At 35.7% G+C, this 27,546-nt stretch overlaps 1 protein-coding gene across 1 annotated transcript in view; it reads left to right on the top strand.

The window, feature by feature from the left end:
* VTA1 (vesicle trafficking 1) overlaps nucleotides 1-17,062 on the top strand; it is a 28,977-nt gene extending 11,915 nt beyond the window's left edge. The window contains exons 3-8 of the mRNA XM_026666191.2: nucleotides 2,177-2,304; nucleotides 2,813-2,888; nucleotides 6,001-6,109; nucleotides 9,358-9,525; nucleotides 10,940-11,020; nucleotides 16,118-17,062. Of these exons, the coding sequence (XP_026521976.2) occupies nucleotides 2,177-2,304; nucleotides 2,813-2,888; nucleotides 6,001-6,109; nucleotides 9,358-9,525; nucleotides 10,940-11,020; nucleotides 16,118-16,263 (708 nt within the window). The 3' untranslated portion in view covers nucleotides 16,264-17,062. The remainder of the gene's footprint in view (nucleotides 1-2,176; nucleotides 2,305-2,812; nucleotides 2,889-6,000; nucleotides 6,110-9,357; nucleotides 9,526-10,939; nucleotides 11,021-16,117) is intronic.
* Nucleotides 17,063-27,546: the final 10,484 nt, after the last annotated feature.

The following is a 27,546-nucleotide window of genomic DNA, read 5'->3' as shown; positions in this document are numbered from 1 at the left end:
CTCATTTTGCATAATTATCCCAAATGACCACAGCTTCATTCTATGAGTTCCAAAGAAGTGGATGGGGTTTTCTGCCATTTTAACAAAACTCCTTGTAGTTTGGACTCCTTTCTTTTGTAGTTGCTGAAAGCCTCCAGGAGTTGAAAGAAAGCTGAGTCAACACAATGGTAAATCCATCTACTATTGTAAGTCTTTCTAAAGAGACATTTGTATGCCCTCCTTAAGAAACTATCATATGAGCCTGAATAGACAATTTTCAAACTGTTTACTAGTGCATTTTCCTGAGAAAGATTGTTGAGAAAATTGCGGGGCTGCAACTTCAACAAGCTCTGGAAGAAATGAATTATATGGATCCATTTCAGACATGACAAGCTATAGAAACAGAGTTAGCATTAATTGTTCTTGTGAATCAACTCTCGGGAGATGGAGATAGATATATTGTAACCCTCATAGTTCTGCTTGATCTGTCAGTAGATTTCAAACCATCAATCATGGTAACTTCTGGAATGCATATGAGGATTGGATGTCAAGGTCACTATTTTGCAAGGGTTGTCCTTCTTCATGAAAGGATGATTCCAATTGGGAGGGAAAGACTTAGCCCTAAACTGTTGAAATAGTGTCCATTTACCTGGAGACTATTTAGCTCTGGTTGAAGAGGAACAGGTTGAGATTTAATTGCAGCAAGACAATCTGCATTTGAAAGCTTGATGATTCCAGTGAAATACCATATTTAGTTTGGAACAGGATTGTACTTCTCCAAATACAACTGGTTCATAATTTGGGAATCCTCTTGGACTCATGGTTTCGATTCAGGAATGGATGGTAGCTGTGACCAAGGAGGCTTTTGCATTGCTTTATCCTGTGTACCAGTCGCAATCTTTCCTGGATTATCTCTCAGTTGGATTGCTACAACTCACATATATGAGCAGTTTTTGAAGTGCCTTTATACAAGCTGCTCCAATATATGGTGGCTCAAATAATGATGGAGCACTTCAAGACATCCATGTATCAATTCTACTTTGGAAGCTGTAAAGTGGCTTCTCAGTACAATTCAATGTACTGGTTGTTAATTTTAAGGTTCTTCTTAATTCAAGGCCTGATATGTGCAGGATCACCTCCTGGTGGTATGTGCTCATCCAAATAAGATTGACTAGGATGGTGTTGGCTCTACACATCTCTTTTTAGGATGCCATTTTAGGGTGTAACCTAATGATGCCATGGAAGTCTATTTTAAATGTAAATTCTTAGTTTTATATGGTTTTTAGCTTTAAATTTTGACTGTTTTTATTCCCAAATTATGGGTTTGAGGAGTTGTATGCCACTCATAGTTTATTGGAGTGACCTATAAGTCCAGTAAATAAATAGACTCACCAAGGATTTTCATTATGTGACTTAGAAAATATATCTGATACCCCTCCAGGCTTCTTTGTAGGACTTCATATTTCCTCAACTGCTTTTCCATTTCCTCTGAGCCATGATGGCACAGTAGTTAGAATGGAGTATTGAAGGCTAACTCTGCCCACAGCCAGGAGTTTGATCCTGACTGGCTCAAGGTTAAATCAGCTTTCCATCCTTCTAAGGTCAGTAAAGTGAGGTCCCAGATGGTTGGGGCAATATGCTGATTCTGTAAACTACTTAAAGGATGCTGTAAAGCAATATGAAGCGGTGTATATAAGAGTTATTGCTATTTAAGATTGAAAAAGTGGATAGAGGAAGGAAATAACCTTATGAAAAAACATTATTTTTCAGCATGCACACATGTAGCTTTAAAAAGGTTATTTTCAGCATGCCCAAACAGGTTTGCTTCAGCTATACAATTATTTCCCTTGCTCATCCTATATGCATGTTATTCAACCATGTCAGTCAGAAGACAAGCCAGTTTGAGATCTTCCGTTTGCTTTAATAACTACAGTATGAGTGAATTGAATTTTGAAAACAAAAGACTTGGAATTTTATTATAATTACTATAATTTATACCTTCTATTTCTAAATCATGGGAAGGGGTAAAATCTACCCTTGCACTGACAAGAACAAAATGTAAACGTTGCCACCTTATTATCCCTGTTGACATAAGTAAAGTTTGCAATCCAACTTGAGAAGCAGAAATCCTGATTTGTTCCTGTAGTTACAATATGGGGCCTAATAAATAACCAGCTGAATTTGTAATTTTTTTTAGATGAAGAAACAGCTTGGCGATAATGAAGCAATTACTCAGGAAATAGTTGGTTGTGCCCATGTGGAGAATTATGCATTGAAAATGTTTCTTTATGCTGATAATGAAGATCGCGCTGGTCAGTTTCACAAGTAGGTAGCAAAGGAAAATACACATTGTGTGTAATAATGAGCTATTGAAGCAATGCAGCCTAAATTTGATCTAAATAAAAAAACAGTTTGACTAGTGGTTAAGGCAACAGACTAGAAAGCAGGAGACTCTTGAGTACAAATCCCACCTTCGCCAAGAAAGCCAACTGGGTGACTTTGAACCAGTCACGTTCTTTTAGCCCAATGTACCTCACAGGTTTATTGTGGTGGGAGAAATATGAGGAGGAAAGTATATTGGATATGTTTGCCACCTTGAGTTATTTGAAAATATAAAGGTGGGATACAAATAAATAAATAAATAAAAATTGGTATATTGCATAAAACTCTGGAAAACTGCTAGAATGAATGGTCATAGAAATAATGTAAGTTGGAAAGGTTCTCAGTTCTGCCCTTGCCTGTGAATTTAATGTAAAAACCTGTACTTGTCTAATTATTTGTCAAATGTGTATTATTTATTTTTATTCCTATTCTAAAAAAACCTGTTTTCCAGAAATATGATTAAATCCTTTTATACCGCAAGTCTTCTAATAGATGTCCTGACAGTATTTGGAGAACTAACAGACGAGGTAAGTAAAAGGTGTTACAGATCATAAAACACGGATAACAGAAACAATTTTTAACATTGTAATTTAATCATCTTAAATTTGTACTTAACTATCCTGGTTACAAGTGTTACATATTAATTATAAGAAAAGTCATATTTAGTAACCATTTAATTATATTAATTGCAGATGGAGAATTCTAACGCAAGTGCAACAAGTTACTTTGGGCTTTGGAGAAATCTATTTCCAGAATCCTCTATGAAGAGGCATTGTCAATGAAATGCATTATCATTGTTTACAGATTAGAACAAAGCTATGGAATATTACCATATGGCCAGTTTCTTAAATGTCTAACCAGAATTAGTATACTCCAAAAGGGGCAATAGAAACCACAGAATAGAACAAAACATGACAGGGGAGATTTCCCTGCAAGAAAAGAATGACTCACTGGCAGTGTATGATCCTGTTCCTGCTTCTAATTTTGAATGCACTGACAAATAATTTTATAGTACAATCAAAAAGGAAAACCGGGCAGTATAATAGATACATACTTTTTATTATGATTAGTACAGGTAGTGCTCAACCTATGACCACAATTAAAACTGGAATCTTAGTTGTTGAGCCAAAGCAGTCATTAAATGAGACATCATGTGACTGTTTTGCTCAATGAGCATAATCCCATAAACTTTCTTAGGAAATCAGCAGAGAATAATGCAAATGGATTACATATGATCACAAGGCACTTGGCAACCAGTTGTAAGTGCAAATAGGTTGCCAAGCACCTAAATCATGATTATGTTTCTGTGGAGCTTGGATGTGTGAGACGTTTTGCAATGGCCAGAAGTGCTTTACATCTCTCAAATCACCTATTCCATAGTCTTTGTAATTTCAGACTATTGTTAAACAAACAATCATAAGTTGAAGACTACCTATAAATATATCGAGCAATACTCCAAATGCCTTTTTAACTTTTTTTTTTTAAATAAGTAGCACTTTGGCTGGGAAATTCCATTGACATCTATGCAATTGTTACCTATGAAACCATGCGTCCTTTTAAATAAAAGAAATATTTTTTTTTACATTAAATTATATAGACATTATTAGATTTTGGCTTCATTGGATTAGAATTAGATATGCCAGATAGAAGAGGAAGGTAGAAACTATTATAAAAAAATTTAAAATTCTGCATGCCAGCTTGCCTGTCAATTTATTTTGCTTATGTATGCAGGAGGTTTGAATGGATACGCTGAAGTATACATTTAACAAGGAGTTCCAATATTTGCACTTAGCTGTTGGTGATTAAAATTGAAGGAATTGTATAAGATGAAAGCCATCTCAGAAATTCATGAAGCTAATATAGGCAAATTTCAAAAATAATTCTGGAATGAAAACATACTAAAATGATAGTTAAATGCACATTAAACTCATCTCCCAAAAGCAAGACACATGGATTCCTTGAAACTTATAATAAAGACACAGTTTCTGAGATTTAATAAGTACATTTTCAGTTCACATATCATATACTTGACAAAAAACAGATAAATTGAATGATTTGTTCAAGTTCATTATATTTCTCTGGTAGAGAAAGGAATTAATTAGAATATATCTTAACTTTAGTTGAAACTATACTATAGTGTATACTTGATGTTTTAGAAATATCATATAGACATGCTAGATTTTTTATTTCATGCCGCTCTTGAGGCAAGACAGATTATTCCTGTTGAGATTCAAAGTTATGACCTTCTCTCCTCAGCAATCACAAATGTTCCAGAGAGTAAATAGCCTAGCATCCGTAAGAACTGGGCTGCATTCCTGTTATTGTGACTGTTTCCTGTTGAAAATTTACTTAGGAAAGTACTACTTTCTGAATAGTAAAAAAATATAGAAAACAATAAAGCTGTTGGGTTGCTACCTGGTTAAAAAAAAACTGAATGAGAAAAAAATAATAGATTCACAACAGTGTTATTGTTGAAGCCTGAAATGATCTGACAGAAATTACAATTATTGAGCCAAAAGGAATTGCATGTTGCTAAGGACTGACTAGAAAATTGTTTTGCTTGAAGGCTTCATCCTATAAAATTCTCAACACTTCTATCATTTATCTTCTTCCCAAATATTTAGTAAAGACGAAAATCCAGCCTGTAGCTAACTCTTTAGTGACACCATCCCAAACATTTTTATTTAAGGAAAAATTGATTTATAATGCATCTGCTGAGAGAAGTGCAAATAGTTATGACCCTAAAGTAAACTTTTTGTTCTCCCTCTGCAAAAAAAACCCATGTTTTGAAGGCTAAGAGCCTTTCTTAAAGTAATGTCAGAGTTTATGAAGAGTTGTTCATACCAAATGTGAGAGAATAGTTTCTATTTTATTATGTAAATTTTGGAATTGTTTGTAATAATGCCCATTTTGGAATTTTAGGGTCATAGGCTGAATCTGTAGGCCTAGACATTTTGACTACTTATTAATGATATTAAAGTTACTTCATAAATACCTTCCCTAATGGGCTAGTGGATGCTGAGTGGATGCTGAGCAAAAAGGAAAGCCGCCCTACTCTCTTACCATTTGTCTATGCAGCAGGAGATAGGAAGCAATAGCTTCCTGTGTCTTTCTATCCCTATGCAGAATAGAGGCAAAAATCATTATTCCCTTATCATGGACAGAATAGCATTTCACTGTATACCTTCTTTATTAGGATGGCTTCCAGGATGTGCTAGACAAAGCATCAGCTGTACTTTGCCCATATTCCCTATTCCCCACATGGAGAAGTTCCCTGAACATTTTATCCATTTTACAACTGTTTCAATGGATGCAGATATATATAGTGCATGGATCATCATGAAATAGATACAATGGGGAACAAAAACTTCATCTAAAATGTCCGTATCTATCCATTTGGGCTAGGTTTCCCTTTCACATTATAAATTGTAAAAATGTGAGTTAGAAGACCAGTAAAAGTTCATATTGCAGGTCTTATTTTACAGGGAATAAGCATAGCAGAATTAAGTAGTAAATAATATATGCAATTTAAACTATTAAATTTGTATAGAAGCTCTTCTATTTTACTTTTCAATTTTGAACTTATGTAATTTAAGACATGAACAAATTTAAATTTAAAATTCTCCATTAACTTTCTAGAATATTCAGCACAGAAAATATGCCCGGTGGAAGGCAGCATATATTCATAACTGTCTAAAAAATGGAGAGACTCCACAGTCTGGACCTATTGGAATGGAGGAAGAACTTGGTAACATTACTGTTAATGTTTTGATAAATATAAATAGCATATATTCCTGGCAAATAGATGGGAGAAAAATTGAGGTAGTGACAGATTTTATTTTCCTGGGCTCCAAGATCACTACAGATGGGGATTACAGCCAAGAAATTAAAAGATGCTTGCTTCCAGGGAGGAAAGCTATGGCAAATCTAGACAGCATACTGAAAAGCAGAGGCATCACCCTGCCAACAAAAGTGCATACAGTCATGGCTATGGTTTTCCCAGTTGCAATGTATGGCTGTGAAGGAATCATAAGGAAGGCTGAGGGCCAAAGAATTGAGACCTTTGAACTGTGGTGCTGAAGAAGACTCCTGCGAGTCCCTTGGACTGCAAAGTGATCAAACTGGTCAGTCCTAGAGGAGATCAACCCTGACTGCTCTTTAGAAGGCCAGATCTAAAAGATGAAACTCAAATACTTTGGCCACCTAATGAGAAGAAAGGACTCACTGGAGAAGAGCCTAATGCTGGGAACGATTGAGGGCAGGGCAAAAGAAAAAGAAGACGACTGAGAATGAGGTGGCTGGATGGAGTCACTGAAGCAGTCAGCATGAGCTTAAATGGACTCCAGGGGATGGTAGAGGACAGGAAGGCCTGGAGGAACGTTGTCCATGGGGTTGCGATGGGTCAGACACGACTTTGCAACTAATAACAACAAAAATAGCATATGAAATATATTTAATGTGATAGAAGTCAGTCTTTTAGAATTTTTTCTTATCTTCATTTCTCAATCTGTCAGACTCATTTTGTCAAGGTATTCCAAAAGGTTGAAATGGTAATTGTCCCTCACACAATTATATTAACATATATTAATCAACCAATTCAGCTTTCTTTTCAAAATTCAGAAACATTGCTCCTTGGGTGAATATATCTCTGCTTACAACTTTAGGTTAGCATATATAATTTGTCAAAATAATTTTAAAATAAGTTCTTAAACCATGCTCATCCATTAATAAGTATGTAATAGTTACAAATACATAATGCATAAATGAGTATTTTATATGTAACAGTTCAAATTTCCATATTTATTGTATATCTTAAGGGCACTGAAACAGATATGTGAACATTTCTTCAGAATTTATTTTCTCTGGGCACTTTTGAGGTCTGGTTGAAACTTTATTAGTGAATAAACACTGTTTTGGGGGACAAAATGAAATATTGGTAAAAATATTGGTAAAATATTGGTATACTTTTTACTTCTCATGGAAGCTGTGGGGGATTTATTTATGTCTTAAGCATCTGAAATTTAATCACAGTGGCATGGTCATTGCTTAACTTAGTATTGCTTGCAACAATTTATAAACTTAGGTTGTCAAAATCTGTTATAAACTCTTGCCATTGGGTATGTCATATAACATATATTCAGAATTCCTTCTAGGAACTTCCCTCTCCTTTATTATCATTTGTTTTAAGTTAGACTTACCTTTGAGAGGTTCCATAAAGTTGCAGCCATTTTCCAATTGTGGCTAAAAATATAAAGGCGTTGATATGACTAAAAGCAATTACAAGTAAATTTTACAACATCTGTAGCATATGATAGGATCATAGGATTGCCAACATGATCTCCAATGGCCGAGGAGGAGGAGGAGGAGGAGGAGGAGGAGGAGGAGAAGAAGAAGAAGAAGAAGAAGAAGAAGAAGAAGAAGAAGAAGAAGAAGAAGAAGAAGAAAAAGAAAAAAGAAAAAGAAAAAGAAAAAGAAAAAGAAAAAGAAAAAGAAAAAGAAAAAGAAAAAGGAAGGAAGGAAGGAAGGAAGGAAGGAAGGAAGGATAGCATTTTATGCATCCTTCATTTTTATGCTAATCAGTTTTTCCTCCAGTTAGCCATAACTATGTTTTGCTGGGTGACTGAGCTTGTGGGAGGGAGAGTTGTTTGTTTGCTTGATTCGGCTTGAAAGAAAACTTAACTTTAATAACAAAATGTATTGTGTATTATGCATTAAATGCATGGTAGTAATTTGAGAAATCACCAGATACAGCAGTGTATATCATAGCTTAAAAAGCAATACTTTAAAATATTTGGTTCATTTCATAATAATAAATAAATAATACAATACATAATAAATATATTCATTGGATAGGATGAATATCTAGCTCATGGTATATTTATTATACTAATTTTATGAGTTAAAAAGAGTACATTGACTTTAAATAATGTAAAATTTCTATTTTATGTGCTAAGTGACCCACAAAGTTTAGGGTATTATCGTGCCAAAGTTCATATGGAAATGTTTGTATTCCAGAATATCTGAAGAACTCATAGTTCTTGCTTTGTGCATTTCAAAAAGAAAAGCAGTATTGTTTAAATGTACTGGAAGACTTCCCCCATTCCTTTCAGCTTGCTCAGTTTTTTTCCTTCTCTTGAAACTAAAAAGTACTGAACTAGAATGAGCTAACTTTTAGACATTACTGTGTTTTCTGACAGTATTATTCTTGAAAATCAGTAAGTCATGTAATATTAGAACCCACTGATATTCATAATTGCCAGTTGATTGGGTAACAAGGTCATGAGAATTATAATGGAGCATCTGCTATGCAGAAAAGTAATTTCTGAAGTGAATACCATAGGAGTAAAAGGAGAAAGAAACTTTCTTGTGCTGAAATCAGAGCATAGACATTTTCTGTTCAAAACTTAGCATTGTTGAGCCAACAGAACATCTTAGGCTCTTGAACTATATTTTCAGTGAACGTAATTGCATCCATGTCTATTTTTTCATTAAATTTGTGTGCTATCCATCTCATCAAAGATGACTCTATAAATGTTGCCCTCCCATAGTCAATTTTAGCTGTTAGTTACTGAATATTGATCCTATATGTCCTAGTATTAATTTATCCTAAACATTTGCTATAGCATAATAAATAACATTGCAATATGTTTTTAGATACCTTCACAGCACTTATCCAAAATAGGTGAAGCTGAAAAGCACTAATCCAAAGATAGTAATGCTATCAGTAGTCCTTGATTAGCAACCACAGTTTTGATCACTCATTAAGCAAAACAGTCATTACATGAAATCACAACTGTTCTTATGATCTTACTTCAACTTTCCCTTGTTTTACAGACCTATAAAGGTGATAAATGCAAAAATTGAGTATAAAGTTACTTATTCATCACTATTGTAACTGCAAATGGTCATTAAATAAAGCAGTTGCTAAACAAAGCTATTTGTGCATTGAATTTTGGTTTTTAAAAAACCAGTATGTCTCTTTTTTTTGTTTGCAAGATGATGAAAATGAACAAGCCAGTTCTCCAACACCATCCAGCCAAGAATCAGAACCATCATCTACCTTTCAATCAAGTGATATTCCCACAAACAGTTACAGTGGCATACATATCCCACCAGGTGCTCATGCCCCTGCTAACACTCCTGCAGAGGTACCCCATAGCACAGGTGAGTAATCTGTATATTTTTAACACTGCATGTTTGTCATTTCCTAGATTTGTTAACTATGTAATAAGACATTGGAAACTATTTCTTAGAACTTTTGCAGTGAAAGGAAGCTATCCCAAATAGTGCCATAAGATTTATTATAAATCCATGCTGGTTTAAAAAGATAAGGCAAACTATTAAATTGCACTGTATAAATACAAATAAAAAGCTATGTTCAATTATACCAAAAGGCCCAAAGAGGGATAATTGTTCTGTTCCCATACTGAATAACCAAAAGCAAATAAATATCTATGGCAAGATATGTAACCTACAGTAACCTTATTTGTGCTCCTCAGTAATTCATATTGAGAGACCACCTACGTCCATTACAAGTCCTTGTTTAATGATGCTTATTCAGACTGGAAGCCCCATCATTAAGTGACTTCCTGAGTAAAAAAAAACATGTGCATGCATCATTTAGTGGTGGCAGTTCCATTAGTCCCATTTTCTGTTGTTGAATGAAGACCATGAAAGTCGCTAAGCAAGGACTTCATCTGACTACAATTTCTGATGTCCTGCCAATTTCTCCATTGACTTTGTTTATGGGAAACCAGCAGGAAAAGTTGCACATTGTTATCAATTGACTGCAGGGATGATGATGCATCAGCAATAATTACAGTTGTAACTACTACCCATTCAGTGCTATCATAGGTTTGAACACATAGGTTAAACGAGTGGTTGCTTAAACAACCACTTGTATATAACTCTATAACCAACCAAGTAAAAATACTTTTAGTGTACTATTCAAATACTATTCAATTAAGTTATGTTAAGTATATCTGTCTAAATCATAATTTTAGACTTGCCTATTAAGCACTCTGACTATTTTTCACTCGTTTATTCACGGTAAAATTAGGTTGTCCAGGTAAGCAGTGAAAGACACTATATTTAAAAAATGGCTGCTTCCTCTTAAAGTAGTTCTGTTATATTTTAGATTATGGCATTAGCATTAACAAAGTATATAGTTTAAAAAAATCAACATAAGCCATATCAAATAAAGATTATGATTATTTCATTCTAGTGCTCTTTCAACATAGTTAAGTAACATGGAAAGGGATTCTGCATTCTTGTGGGAATAAAAATGCCCGAATCACTAGATCATTTCTTCTCTCATTTTGTTCTTAGTAGAATTGGCATGCAGTTACCAGAAAATTCTATTAAACATCAAGTTAAGCACATTTTAGTACTATAGAAACTAAATTGCTGATGGATACAAAACATTAATGCTATATAAGTATTACATTCTTCCCAATTTCTAATTACTTTTTAAAAGTTCTCAAATATTATTCTGAAATCATAGATTTCATTCCAGTTAAGGTAAACATATGATATTTCTAACTTTGCACATTTGTTTTTCTCTTTTTATTATTTATAGGAGAAACAAGTAATACAATTCAACCCACACCTCAGAATGTTCCCCTGGTTGATCCTTCACTTTATAATGTCCAACCTGCAGGTAAGCTTTGTTTTCCTGCTACAGTTTGCATCATTGAAAAGAATTGGCTACAGCACACCTGTACTTATAAACACGAGCATAAATTTGTTTCAAAATAATTCTTGCTGAATTCCATGGAGGTACTCCAAGAAAAAAGTACCTATGTTTAAAATCATAGATTCAAGAATATTTTATAACACTCAAGACATTTGGATTCAAAACATTTCAAATAAGAAATACATCAGGTTCAAAGCCATCATTTTGCATTTGAAATATTCGGTTTATTTAAAAAAATGGACTATTTCAATGATTCTATAGGTGTTTTGAGTTCAAAATAACTTTTTTTCCACATTCCCAGCATTCTGTTTCAAGCAGAAAACACTACCAAAATAATTGAAACAGCCCAGTCTGAACATAAGTGTTTTGGTGCAAAATGATTCCCTTTGGAACCTAATACTGACCATAAAAAAACAATAACACTGTTGGTACTATTCAAAAGTGTTGTCCTGTATTTGTGTATAAGGAATAACATTATATGAAACTCAGTGCAGAAGCAATAATTTCAAAGTAAAGGGGAAAATATAGAAATTGGGTATATTTAGTAGAGGATCTTAATTGATCATGTAATTCCACAATTCCTGGAAAAGGAGTTCCATTTTAGTATGTTGAGGCAATATATTGTCAGCCATCTTGAGTGCCCTCTGATGGAAAGTCAGGAATATAGATTGAATTTATAATCATAATTGGTATGAAAATGTGTAGCAGATTTAATGTAGACTGTATTGTGGTCTCAAATTTCATATATTTATTATTATAATTATAAATCACCCTAGGAGCTCGTCATCTAGGCCAAAGAATGATAATCTAGGATTCCAAATGGGTGATTACCAATTTTTCATCATTACCTACTAGCACTACAGTTCAGAAAGTCCTGAGTGTATATTTGAGTGGACAAGGAGCAGTAATTCCTTCTTTGTAAATTATGTTAACTTTTTGTATTTTGAGAAAGATTTTACATTTGTTAGTTTTGCATTTAGCAAGGACAGTGGTTCTTTTAAAAAAAAGTCCATAAGATTTACCAATCTCAGGCAACATATTCAAATCAAGCACAGTATATTTACTGGAAATTGATACATAAGTAGATGCTTTTCACACAGAACTTTACATAAAATTTCAAATAAATTTCACATAGAACTTCAAAGATACTTCAAGTTTATGGCTATGAAGACAAATTTATTTAATGTTAAATGATTTAATATTAATTATAAAGTGTACTTGATAAAAGCTTGACAAAAATGAATATAAATATTATCTTTCTATTTGCAAAATGTCTCACTTCTGGTAGGCAGTATGGCTGTGTGTGAATTTTTTTTGGCGCTTCAGAATTTTAGTTCTGTCCAATGATGTGATTAAAAATATCTAAAATTAAAATTTTGCCTGATACACATTAATAATTGAAGTAGGCCTCAATAATAATAAATAAGGTTTTTTGCCAACAGAGCATGTAATAGAGTAGATACTGTAAAAATAAGATTAGAGTGGTTAATTTAGGCTTTGTTCCAGAAAATCAGTTGAATACTGGACTGATGCCTTGGCTGTTTTCTAAAAGAATGATTTTCAAGTTTCTTTTGGCATCATAATATGAGAAAACAAAATGTCCTTGAGACAGTCTTTGAGGTAATGTGTTCACGCTGTGTTTTTCAAAGAGAGGGAGGCCACCATTGACCAAACCTTAAAAGTTAATTGTGGATTTATACATTTATCAGATCATGGATGTTAGGTTACAAATTGAAATTTTAAGTGACTATATTTTGTGACATGGCGTTCTTTGAAGAAATTGCTGATCTATGCAAATACACATTGACTCCTGTTGAAATAAATCCATTTGAAGTTTAGGTGTTTTATAAAACATGCAAAATGAACTCATAAATAATAAGATGCTTGTTGCAAGAGGGTTTTTTTTAATTCTAAGTAGGTCTCCACTGATTAAAATCAGATTTAGCCTATTGATTAACAATATTTGAAAAAATATATTGAACTAGATTAAAAATTTCTCCACTTCAAAAAGACAAATGTGTACCAAAAAAAGCAGCCTATCCTCTGTGTGAAAACTTTTTTTTTAATTTGCTAAAGCAAACCATCTAATCTTTAAAAGAAGAAAGAAAAAATAATTTTATTTTATAAATTTGAGTTATGAATGAAAGAAACCAATAATTACATAAAGATAAAACAAATTTATCTTTTTTATTTTTATCAGTGTTAGGTTATAGTAGATATAATTTCACATATAAATGTGATAACATCGTAATGATAATTATAAAGTGAGAAAAAGATTAGGTATAAATGCATATATAAATATGTATAAAATTCTACTGTATATATTACTAAATTCTTGCCTCTGTGTTGTGGCTCCTAAGGTTTTGTTAAAATGGAAATAAGGCCATACTGATTCAGAGCTGTTTGCAGTGTCAGTCCATCAACAGAAAATACTGTAATATTCTTTCTCATAGAGAGTTACGAAAACTCAGATTTTAAAAAGCTGGAACTTCTGACATAGGACACTAGATTTCTGTGTTTATAATGTACTTTTACATGATATGGCTCATTCCTTTGAAATGTAACAAAACAAACAAAACTTTATTTGAAACAATGCATAAATTCAGTATGCTCAGGCTTTGGTAAATTGATCAGTATAAATGGTAAGCATATATCTGTTTAGCCACAATGTTCAAAATGATCAAAACAGATCATACAAATAAGTCAATATTAGCTGTATAGTAGCTAGCATTTGTTTGCTTTTGTTGATAATAAGATTGTTACAGAAACTGCATTATTCACTAATACTATACAGACAGTACTTTCCATTGAATTGCCGTGTAAAAAAGACTTAATGCAGACTTTGTATCATTTGTTTTGACTTTTATAGTATAAGAATGTATTACATTTGAAATAAGGCTTAACAACTACAGGTGAAACTCAAAAAATTAGAATATCGTGCAAAAGTTCATTTATTTTAGTAATGCAACTTAAAAGGTGAACCTAAAATATGAGATAGACTCATTACATGCAAAGCAAGATAGTTCAAGCCATGATGTATCATAATAGAGATGATTATGGCTTACAGCTCATGAAAACCCCAAATCCACAATCTCAGAAAATTAGAATCTTGTGAAAAGGTTCAATATTCTAGGCTCAAAGTGCCCCACTCTAATCAGCTAATTAAACCATGACATCTGCAAAGGGTTCCTGAGACTTTGAATGGCCTCTCAGTCAGGTTCAGTAGGAATCACAATCATGGGAAAGACTGCTGACCTGACAGTTGTGCAGAAAACCATCATTGACACCTTCCATAAGGAGGGAAAGCCTCAAAAGGTAATTGCAAAAGAAGTTGGATGTTCCCAAAGTGCTGTATCAAAGCACATTAATAGAAAGTTATGTGGAAGGAAAAAGTGTGGAAGAAAAAGGTGCAGAAGCAGCAGAGATGATTGCAGTCTGGAGAGGCTTGTCAGGAAAAAGCCATTCAAAAGTGTTGGGGACTTTCACAAGGCATGGACTGAGGCTGGAGTCAGTGCATTAAAGAGCCACCACACACAGATGGATCCTGGACATGGGCTTCAAATGTCGTATTCCTCTTGTCAAGCCGCTCCTGAACAACAAACAACATCAGAAGCATCTTACCTGGGCTAAAGAAAAACAGACCTGGTCTGTTGCTCAGTGGTCCAAAGTCTTCTTTTCTGATGAGAGCAACTTTTGCATCTCATTTGGAAACCAAGGACCCAGAGTCTGGAGGAAGAATGGAGAGGCCCACACTGCAAGATGCTTGAAGTCCAGTGTTTCCACAGTTTCCACAGTCTGTGTTGATTTGGGGAGCCATGTCATCTGCTGGTGTTGGTCCATTGTGCTTCATTAAGTCCAGGGTCAACACAGCCATCTACCAGGAGATTTTGGAGCACTTCATGCTTCCTTCCGCAAACGAGCTTTATGGGGATGCTGACTTCATTTTCCAGCAGGACTTGGCACCTGCCCACACTGCCAAAAGCACCAAAACCTGGTTCAATGACCGTGGGATTACTGTGCTTGATTGGCCAGCAAACTCTCCTGACCTGAACGCCATAGAGAATCTATGGGGCATTGCCAAGAGAAAGATGAGAGACATGAGACCGAACAATGCAGAAGAGCTGAAGGCCGCTGTTGAAGCATCCTGGTCTTCCATAACATCTCAGCAGTGCCACAGGCTGATAGCTTCCATGCCACGCCGCATTGAGGCAGTAATTGCTGCAAAAAGGGCCCAAACCAAGTACTGAGTACATATGCATGCTTATACTTTTCAGAGGTCCGATATTGTTCTATGTACAATCCTTGTTTTATTGATTGCATGTAATATTCTAATTTTCTGAGATTGTGGATTTGGGGTTTTCATTAGCTGTAAGCCATAAATCATCACAATTATGACAAATCACGGCTTGAACTATCTTGCTTTGCATGTAATGAGTCTATCTCATAAATTAATTTCACCTTTTAAGTTGCATTACTGAAATAAATGAACTTTTGCATGATATTCTAATTTTTCGAGTTTCACCTGTATACTGCTGTGTAGTTTTATTGGAAAGGAGGATGTTTTTCATTCTTATACTTTAGGCAAAATGCAGGTCAGAAAAAAGTTAGACTGTTTTTAAATTCCTAGTGCCTTGGTATCATGTGTATGTTTGGTCCTTTCTTTCACCTGATAGGAAAAATAAAATGTCACAATGCTCAATTCTTCCACTAGGGAATGGGTGTTATTTCGTAACAAGATGATCCCATATCTCAACAAATTATACAGAGACAGAATCAATGAATGGCCTCAATTGCGCCCCAGACCTGAGGGAGAAAAGGGAGAATCTAAGGTTAACACACTGGATATTGTCCTTGTTTTTGTGCAGATTGTAACATGATTACTGAAGCTTCTAAAGACTTTCGATAAAGAGCAAATCTCTCTCAAAGTATTGGGTTACACTCTAAGCTTCAAACAGCTTTTCTGTTCATTGATCTTAGCAAACCATTTCAGGTGGTTAAATAAATATGTGTGTATGTCATGTTTGGAAGCTGAATCTTAGTCGTCTGTCTCTGTTTTCATAGGGGAAATTCGTTTGACTGCCGAAGATTTTTCCAGGGCTCAGAAATACTGCAAATTTGCTGGCAGTGCTTTGCAGTATGAAGATGTGAACACTGCTGTGCAGAATCTACAGAAAGCCCTCAAGTTACTGACGACAGGCAGAGAATGATGCCTTTGTCTGCTGGCTTCATCACTTGTACCTAAAAAAACTTAACAGGCGGTTACTCTTAACTCTTGTCAGGAAAATGCATTTGCACAAAAGCTTTTGATTTCTGTGATAAGAATACAGCCTCTGTGTCTGTCTCATTCTTTCTGACAGAGGAATAAGAACTATCTGGGGACAGAGGTTTACATTCAGCACACCAATTGTGGCACTCCTTGCCCAAAACTATAAAATACCCCCCATGGCTGTGCTGTCCTTTTTACAAGATTGGAGGGAGGGAAATACTTCTTGATGGCATACATTTTTGTTTGGAATTTGTTATAAGAGAAGATTATTTGAAATGCAACATGTCTCTAATTGAAATGTCCAGACCATTTGGGTGAAGGGATGCTATATAATAAAACCAATGCAGAAAATAAGGCAGAAATGTTTTTTTGAGAAACTTTCAAATTAAGTTAGAAAGGTATAGTTAGCTTTACTGATATTGCTAGAAAGCCATTGTAATGTTTCCAGGTTCCAATACTCATTAAAGCAATATAATTTTGTGTGTGTGTGTGTGGTTTTTTGTTTTTTTTCATTGTGTAGCTCATTTCAGTTTTGAGGATAAAGGAAATATACATCTGAAATGTAAAGCCTAGCTCTAGATATCTTGAACTTTGAAAGCACCCATAATTAATTCTAACACTAAGAAAATAACCAAAATTAGAAATATCTGGAATTTAATATTTATTGCCATCATTTTAAAAAATGAAAATGTTCAACTCCTGCTGTACTATAGACTATTAAAATATTGTGGAACCTTTAACTATGTGTTTGAATTATTAATATAAAAATACATAAATGTTTTAACAAATAAAACTATTTTAGTATTAAATATGTTTTTGTTAATAAATTTAGTTCAATTTGATACTTTGTACAAAATATGATATGCCTCCCTTTTTGCCTCAGCTTTTCTTTTTTAAATGATAATTTAGTTCTGCCTTACAGTGTGCACCACCAACTCAATTGGGTGGAGGTTGAAGAAACTTTAAATGTCAAAAAGATTTGTTCTATTAATAACAACTAACAAAAGTTGTTCAGTGTTAAGATAAAGGTATAGTCTTTCAGATATCAATATTTATTTTAGGTCTCAAATTTATAAAATTGAAAAACGGTGATTTCCCTTTGAATTTTGCAGAACTTTTAACCTCTCTTGATTTGACTCAGCTCAAATTCAATTTTTATTTCAAAGTTTGAATCATTGACTTTCCTAACTTTTCCTATATAAATTAATGGAATGAGGAACACATTCTGATGTTTTGAGTTCAGAATAAAACTTATATTTGAGCAATGTGGTCCAAATCCAAAAGTTAGGTATATACTAAGCTTAAAACTTTGCCATTTCTGGCATTCCAGGTGCTACATTTGACCCCCCCAAAAATTCTTCACTGAACTCTTTTGTTCAGTAAACAGTGTGCTCCTATTGAATTTTCTTACTACATGCAAATACTGTGATCTTTTCCTTTGTTACCAAACTGCTTAGTACAGAAGCACTCACTATGTTCATGGACATTAAAAAGAAAAGCCCATGTATAAGCAATAAAATTATATCTTTTGGTTTTATGTTACTATATTGTTCAAGGGCTACATTAAAATAACTATATGTGTTTCTCTGCTAGGCTTCTATGAATGCTTGCTTTTCAGAGATTTTTTTAAAAAAGCATTCTTTAACATTGATGCTTCTGTTATTTGCAATAGAATTCAAAATTATTGGAAATCAGTAGCAGGATATTTCAAATCTGCTGCTCTTAGGTCATTTAGTTTACACATTTTAAAATAATGTGAATGCGGGCTTGAGGATTTATGTCCATTCATTGATCTTCATGATTTCAACATAACTTTTTATATCACTTTAAAATCCTAGTGGATTCCATATGTAAGTCGTGTATTTTAAACTTCTGAACATGATGAACTTTGGAAAGGGGCATGGTTCCCCTTACGTTAGTTTGCTTGTATTCAGGTACTTCAATGAAACATTCCAGTTCTACTGAGGCTAGTTGTATCATAAGCACCATGCACAAGCAGGATGCACAATTGTATGTGAATAGAAATAGGCAAATACTGAGTTGCCCTCCAGTATTTGTGCAGTTTCATTCCCCCCCACCCCCCAAAACCAGGAAACATTTCAAAGCAGCTTTAGAAGCAGAGAGCTATGTATAAAGAAAGTCAATGACTCTCCTTATGGAAGCTGGACAATTTTCTATTCATTCAGCAAGATTTTCAGCATCTGTTGCCTAATTAATCTTTAAGACATCCATTTCATAAAATAGCACATATCCCTTCAAGCTATGTTATTGATTGTGTTACAGTGTGACTATAGCAAAAATGAATATTTCTAAGGCTTGCCTTACACTTTTTCTTACTTGCTTTTCCTGGACAGTATAAGCAGCTTTCAGGAAGAAGTATGCATGAAATAAATTTTGTTTTGAACTGGTTCAAGATGAAAATTTTAAAACCTAAATAGGATACTATGGGAATACAGCTGTGCTGTCATTGTTGAAAAATCTGGTTGGTTTAGAACCTGCTATTAAAATGATCCCACACCCGCTTTTCAACAGAGGAAACCCATTTTTATCAGTTTTTTCAAATAAACACTGGTTTGTCAGCCAACAGATTAGCTGTTCTTCCCCCCCCCCCCAATCCTTTTATTGCTTACTTCAATTAGATTATATTTCCTTATTAAAATAATAGGATTTTTGAGCCAATTTTCCTGCAGGGACACTTATACAATAAAGGTGTGTGGAGGGGAGCAACTGGCTTTTTAAATTATAACCCAACTGATTCCCCCAGCAGGAATAAACAAAATGAAGGGAGTTAGGTCAAGTTAGGAGGCAGGAGGAATTTGGGGGTTTTGAGATAGTTGTCTTGAATTCTTGAGGAAGAAAGACCTCAGGCAAGGATAGAAATTGAGTTGCTTGGCTGTAACTAGAATTGTGTTAAGGTTTTCGTGTTTCACCTCTTCAACTATATGTTGGGTGTGTAGAACCTTATCTTCTTTTGGCAGCTTTCATAAAGTTGATTTTTGTTTAAATCTTGGAGTTGACCGGTGGCCTTTTAAGACCCGCCTTAGCTTGGCTGAGTTGCAGACTTCCAAAAGTTTTGTTTAGTTTCACTTCCTGTAGTTCAGCCCAAACCTTGGGGCAGGAAGAGAATTTCCCCTTCGACCCTTTTCTGGTTCCTCAGAGGGTTCGGGCAAAAGGAAGAAACTGGTTCATAATGAAGAGATGGTGGTTGCAGCAAAGGGTCTAATTTTTTATTCACTATTCAACCCCAGGCTCTGGTCACCTCAGAGAAGGGATTTTTCCATCATGGGGCTTATCCTTATTACAGTGTGTCATATTTAGGCAGTGGGGAGACAGATAGGGGCTGCCAGTTTGCAAAAAATAAAAATGCCAATGTTGCTTCATTAGATAACATATCCACAACAAGAAAATAGAGAGTGCACAAAATTCTATGCTCCGCAAACTGGCCCAATCAAAAAGGATTTTCAGGTGGGGTTGTGTATATATGTGAGTGCCTCTTGAAGCTTAACCATCAACAGGAGACGAGAATTTGCACATCAACTCTGCACCGCTAATCTTTGTATTTACATTTGAGCATAATTAGCACACTTTATATATGAGTAATGTTTTATTGGCACTACTGTACTTGCCTGTGGTACCACACAAGCAAAACACTGGTGCAAACTTACCAATAAGTAACTTCACTTGAATTCTTCTCCAGAACAAAGAATTTTGTTTAAAAAATAGCAAGTACAAGATGTGAGTAGTTTTCTTCTGTTTTAGCACATGCTTAACTGCTTTGTGTCTTTTAATATTCCTCTCAGCGATTCCCCTGGTTTGGTTAAAATATTAGCAATAAAGACATGCACTGCATAGCCTGGAAAAAAGTTTGAAAAAGGCACTGACTCACAAGCCAAAAAAACAACAATCCCAGTCATGGTGCTCAGAACAACTGATACCGGCCAATGTTTGTTTCATGCTTGAAACCAAACAGCAAAACACTCCAAACTCAAAATACATCCTCTTTCCTCTTCCAAACAACCAAAACCAGTCTTTTGGGGTGAGAATATATCAGATTTAAATGATTTGCTCATTGCTACTTTCCAAGTTCTCTTTTTAGAAGTCTCCACTGTATTCATGAATGCAGGTTTCAGTTTGCTCAGCTTTGCAAAGCCAGGCGAAATCTATATAGTATCCTTCATCCAAAGAAATCTTGGGAGTATTTGCAAATTCCAAAAATTAAAATTACTACATTCTCCAAATTTTCCTGGCATTGGTAGAAAGTAGAGTGTTTTGTTTTATTTATTTTTTCTCCAGTGATTCAACTATTTCACAAGAAAGAAATAGAAGCTCTTGTTTGGGAACACTGAAGGCTGAAATGTTTGCTCCCTTTGTAGAAGCCCCTACTCACAGGCAGTTGCATTTACAGGAGGTATTTCTCTTTTAAGCCGTGTCAGGGTTTCTTTTTAACACTCCCACATTTTCTTTGGCAGACTATGAAGTACTAATTTATTGTATACCTGAGGCAGTATTTTCCTGAAGCTTCCAATATAGAAATTCCAATCTGTCTCCTAATGAGTTCTACACTTTGTAAAAAAAACATACCTGAACTTCTGGTATTTTCATTGCCCGAACATGTTCTGACAATGCATAGTAGTTTAGATCTTCCTTCGGAGTTTCCAAAGAGTAATGGCTTTGTATCATGAGAGCACAATGTTGCCTTTTAGACCTTCCACCATATGGAAGCCATTTATCCATGTAACTAGGAGAATATTTCACTCAACCACAGCATTCATTGGCTGATCATGAAACAGCTCCCTGATGGAATCAGTACCCTGTAGTCCGTTCATTTACTTTCTACCATCAATATGGATGTGACTTTTAGCAAGTAGGCTTGTACAAAGAGCCCCTCCTCAAAACACTGAGCCTACAGTAGCCTCTGGAAGATTTGTATGACTGCTTTCAGGGCTTTCCTACATTGTCTGCAAGGGTGTGCATGAATGAATAGTGATCTGCTCAACTTTCAACAGATGCTTGGAGAATTTCATTGCAATATGAGGAGCAGTCCTTTCACAAACCTGGTTAGCCTCTAGAATAGGGAGACTACAAGTATATTCAAGGCACAATGACTCAGCAGTTAAAGCTTGTTAGCTGGAAGCTTGACAGCCCTGAGTGCCACACAACGGGGTAAGCTTCTGTTCCTGCCCTGGCTCCTGCTCACCTTGCAATTCAAAAGCATGCAGATGCAAGTAGATAAATGGGTACCACTGGTGGGTAGGTAACAGTATTCCATGCCCCTTGGTGTATTGTCATGCTGGCCACATGACCACAGAAAGGTCTTTGGACAATGCTGGCTCGTTCAGCTAAGAAACAGATGAGCATCTCCCCCTAGCATCTCCCCCTCCCAGATGAGCATCTCCTGCCAGTTGGACACAACTGGCAGGAGAATCCTTTATCTTTACTTTTACAAGTATATTAAACAACATAGTGCCCTTGTGGGGCCTTCTTAACTACAAATTCTGGGAGATTCTCAGTAACCAAGGAAGTGAAGAAACAAAAGGATGTTTGAACTACTTCTGGTGGAAAGCAAAAGAAAAGAAAACCCGAATATAACCAAGTACAGGCCTAGTCTTTGGCAATCAGAACAATGAAACACCAGTGTTTCTCCATCCATGTGGCATCAACAGAGTGCCATCCAGAAACCTTGTGGAAGGTGACCCTCATTCTATTGAGGTAGGCAGGTTGAGGGACTTTCTTTTGAACAAATAGTTTAATGAGCCTTGGTGGCGCAGTGGTTAGAGTGCAGTACTGCAGGCTACTTCTGCTGCCTGCCGTTTGGCAGTTCAAATCTCACCAAGCTCAAGGTTGACTCAGCCTTCCATCTGTCCAAGGTGGGTAAAATGAGGACCCAAAATTGTTGGGGGAAATATGCTAACTATGTAAACCATAGAGAGGGCTTGTAAAGTGTAATATAAGTCTAATTGCTATTAATAAGATATCTTGCTGAGAAAGAAAAAATAAATAAATATCACGTGGTAGAACCAATGGGATAAGTGGGATCTTGCAGTGTTTTCAATTTTCAAGGCTGAGAATGTGGACAGAGTTCTTGCAGCTTGAGCCCTGCCATTTGAGGGCTAGCCAAGATGGGGAAATTGATTCAGCAGGTCTTAAAGCCATATAACCAGTTAGCTAAAACCTTGATTTCAGTTGGAAACTATTAGAAGTAGAATAATTTTTATTTATTTATTCTAAAAGACTTCGGAGGTTGACTAATCCTGAAACATTTTGACAGCAGACCCTCCAAAAGTTAATAGTGAATAGTAAATGGGGTAGTCAGAAGAAGAAACTAATTAAAAATATGAAAAATAATATGTTTAAATAATAGATGAAATGAAATTAAGTGTACATGTCAGCCCACTTCTTTGTCCTACCTGCTTTTGGATTAAGCCCCTAGGATACAACTCAGGTGTGGTTGGTTCATGGTCAGAGAAGAGATCTGCATCCATGCTTTATTCTCAATCATTTGCTCTTCAGAGTTTAGGATTTCCCAGTAGAGAATAATTCTCTCTGTACAAGTTTCTTGTCCTGTGTTACACATCAACAAAGGCATGAGAAGGAAACCTCCTTAGATGATCCAACTGGATTCATTCTTTGATATGTATTTCTTGGACTGTATGCACCAGGGGTGTCAAAGTCAATTTCATTGAGGGCCACATCAGGGTTGTGTTTGACCTTGGGGAGGGGCATGGCCAGGGTGGGTGTGACCAGCTTGACATCACTTGTGTCAGGGGCACCTGTGGTGGCCCGGGATGGGCTGTGGAATCTTCCTGCAGCCCTCTGCCAATGAAAATAGAGCTTGGGAGGGCCGCAACAGCCTCCTGCAGCCCTCAACCAGTGAAAACAGAGCTTCAAGGTTGACATTGAGAGGGCCACGCAAAGCCCTCCCGAGCTCCGTTTTCACTGGCAGAGCCACTGTGGGCTGGTCTTTCACTATTTCCAGGGCAACTCAGTGGGCCAGATCTAAGCACCCTGCAGACCAGATCTGGCCCACAGGCCTTGAGTTTGACCCCCTGGTATACACAATCAGCAAGTATAAACTTTGAGAAGTAGCTTTGTTGTCATGTGTGATGATACTGTATGTCAATTGTGTGAAATCTGTATTTCAATTATGTGAAATCATACACACAACCTTCTACAATGCTATTACAAATCTGGGACTGGAACAACTAGTAACCAACAACACTAGACTAAACAACTGCCTCGATCTCATCTTCTGCAATAGTTTGAATTTAATTTACGGAATACAAACTAAAGAACCCTTTTCCAGTAGTGACCACAATATGATTGACTTTTGTCTCAACATACGTCCACACAAAAATCACCACAATGATGTAATCCCGATTGTAACTTCAAAAAAGGCAACTATGATCTTATAGACAACGATCTCTCATCCCTTGATTGGCAATCTCTATTCACTGGATGCAATACTGTTGAAGACCATTACAACATATTTTTATTTGAAGTCAAAAGAGTCATCAAACTATATGTACCAACAACAACTCCCAAAACAAAACAAAAAAGCAGATTACCCATAACAATAAGGAAACTTCAATCCAAAAAGAGATCACTCTGGCGGAAAAACAAATCTGGTCACGTTGCCAATTTCAAAAACCGATACAAAAATTTATGCCACCAGATAAAGACCGAATGCACCAATTATCACATTAAACAAGAGGAAAACCTTCTAAGCACCAATTCCACCCGTGCTTTTTACAATTTTGTAAACAACAAACTAAAGACTCAAGGTCCATCCCTCCCATGATAGGACCTGATGGTAAAGACTGCAACGACGACACCATTAAAGCCAACATCTTTAACACATTCTTCAGCTCAGTATTTGTAAACAGCAATGGATCATGCCCAGTATTTCCTAGCCGTACCACAGATAACAACAATGATCTAATACATATCGATTTCACAGAAGACAATGTTGAAAAAGCACTACGCAATCTAAAACCATCCCTATCTATTGGACCGGATGGAATATGTGCCTACTTCTTAAAAAGCTATCCACTGCCATAGCCAAACCTCTAGGCATAATCTTTGAAAAATCTTTCAGGACCAGCTCCTTGCCTAACCTATGGTCACAAGCCACAGTCATCCCCATCTTCAAAAAGGGAGACCCAAGCCTAGTTGAAAATTTCAGGCCAATCTCCTTATGCTGCGTCACCTGTAAAGTCATGGAATCAATTATTAACCAATCCATCATCCTCCACTTAGAGACAAATAACCTACTCTCCAATAAACAATTTGGTTTCAGAAAAAAACTATCCTGTAATCTGCAACTCTTACACTGCAAAAACATATGGACGACACAACTCGACCAGGGCAAAGCAATAGACGCAATCTACATAGACTTCTGTAAAGCTTTTGATTCAGTGGTACACGACAAACTACTCCTAAAAATAAAATCCTATGGTATCTCTGGACAACTGAATAACTGGATAGAAGCATTCCTGTCAAACAGACAACAAATGGTCAAAATTGGGAGCGTCCTATCAAATCCAGTACCTGTCAATAGTGGTGCCCCCAAGGCAGTGTTCTAGGACCAACTCTCTTCATACTCTACATAAATGACCTCTGTGATCATATTAAGAGCAATTGCGTTCTCTTCGCTGATGATGTAAAGCTGTTCAATACCACAGACAATACTGCTACCCTACAAAAGATCTTGACTATGTATCAGAATGGTCAAACAAATGGCAACTTCAAATCTCAACAAATAAATGCTCTGTCTTACATATTGGCAAAAAAATCAGAAAATAAAATACAAGCTGAATAGTCAAGATCTTGTTGATGACCCAAGCTCTGTAAAGGACCTTGGATACTCACCTCTAATGATCTAAGTGCTAGAGCCCACTGCAACTACATAGCCAAAAAGGCATTAAGAGTTGTTAACCTAATCCTACGTAGCTTTTTCTCTGGTAATATCACACTACTAACCAGAGCATACAAAACATTTGCTAGACCAATACTCGAATACAGTTCATCAGTCTGGAACCCACATTACGTATCTGATATTAGCACAATTGAGAAAGTCCAGAAATATTTCACAAGAAGAGTTCTCCACTCCTCTACTCGTTGTAGAATACCTTATGCCACCAGACTTGAAATTCTAGAACTAGAAAACCTTGAATTACGCCGTCTTCGGTCTGACTTAAACATGGTATATAAAATCATACATTGCAATGTCCTACCTGTCAATGAATACTTCAGCTTCAACCATAACAACACAAGAGCACACAATAGATACAAACTCAAAGTTAACCGCACCAAACTTGATTGCAGGAAATACGACTTCAGCAATAGAGTGGTCAATGTCTGGAATACTCTACCCGACTCTGTAGTTTCTTCCCAAACCCCAAAAACTTTAACCTTAGACTGTCTACTATTGACCTCACCCCTTTCCTAAGAGGTCTGTAGGGGCGTGCATAAGCGCACCAACGTGCCTACCGTCCCTGTCCTATTGTTTCTCTTATTCTTTTATTTTTCTTATATGTACCCATTTCATGTATTCACAACTATGTATACACTTATACTTATTATCTTGTAAACAATTGGCAAATCAAATAAATAAATAAATAAATAAATAAAATAAATAAATAAATTCTAGTATTTGACAGAATTTAAAAGCCCCAATTCGTGAGCTGAACCAGGAAGGGCTAGAATAACTAAAGCCATCATATTTCATTATCTCTATAGATTTTCCAATTCAGCACAGGAAAATTATGAATTTCTGTCATTTCAAAAAATATCCTAAGCACCAGCAGTACATAGAATACAATTCTATAAGTACAAATAATAGGCAGCCAAAAGGGACATTAGAAGGAACTTGAAAGTAAGACTGTGCATTAGAAGGAACTTGAAAGTAAGAGTAGGGTTTTTTTCCCTTTCTCAAATACATTCTCTCTTTTTTTTTTTCATTGAGGCTAAGGCAATGCAATAGATGGTTTTTGTTTTTGTTTATAACCTTCCATGGAGATGTCTGTTTTAATTAATATTAACTTCCTTTGAGGTAAATATGGTATCATAAGTCCAGGAAAAGGGTGCAACTGGCTGGTTAAAATCTTGAATGCTCCAAACTACATTTCCTTGTGAGCCCTGGTGCCATTGTTGATACAATAACATTACGTTTTATAACTACCTGTAGCAAATAATTTACAGTGGAATTATATGTCCCATGAATTTACAGTTCTTTGTCCCATAAATAATGTCCAGAATTTTTCCAAAGAAAGAGGAGTAATCATAAGAAATCCCAGCTCTGTAATTCAGACTTCTCCCTACTACATGTTGTGACTCTTCTTAAAAACCAGGATTTTGCTTCTTCCTTGTTTACCAGTTTCTTGGGATGCTCTATTTATGTTCTGCCGTGTGAATGCTGTAATAAGATGAAGATGTACTGTCATTGTTTAAGTGTCCACTAAATTACAGTTCCCTTCAATGTACTGACTCATTGGAAGTAATTGGAAACAGAGGTTCTCTTCCCTTTGAAAAGTCAACATGAAAAATGACATGAAGGAGGGGGCTTGATAGACAGATAATTGAAAGCCAAATTCATTTGAGACATGACTCTGAAGTGCTGTAGGCTTCTTTAGAACCAGTTAAGATGAGAGATACCAAGCAGTGGGAGAGCTTTTCCATATGAATACACAAGCAGTGCTCATTAATCTCATGAAGAGGACAAGTAGGGAAAAGACTCAAAAGGTTAATCCATATTCTTTCTACCAAATTGTTTCCTCTATTGCTTAGCTCATCTGGAGTAGAAACCACTGCATGTAGTAATGATAATGACTGGAACTAATTTATATTTTATGAATTCAAAATAAAACTTAATCTCGTGTCCATATGTTGCTATAATTAGCTTTGTATTTACACTACTGAGAGGGAGAATCATTTTTCTGAACCGACTTAAGAACACAGCAGGAAAATGTTACCCCAAGCTTCCTTTTGCCTCTTCTTCCATAGGAATCCCATTTTCCACTGGATGAAGCTGCAATCCTGCTTTCTTAAGAAACTAATTAATAAGTTTAGCTGCCTTGATCCTGTACGGGAAAGCAGAAAAGTTCTAACCCTAAAGCAATTGTTCTAATAGAGTTTTGCTCATTTCATCTTGAGGATCTCTTAGAACAATTGTTTTAAATCAGGTCTAAAGAACATTAATCATCCAGATGCTGTCAAACTACAATTC

This window comes from Notechis scutatus, chromosome 1 (genome assembly GCF_049901735.1).
Source record: "Notechis scutatus isolate UNSWTSFEM ecotype Mainland chromosome 1, rNotScu1.2, whole genome shotgun sequence".
NCBI lineage: Eukaryota > Metazoa > Chordata > Lepidosauria > Squamata > Elapidae > Notechis > Notechis scutatus.
Note: the sequence above shows the minus strand (reverse complement) of the source record. Positions and strands in the feature narration are given on the sequence as shown.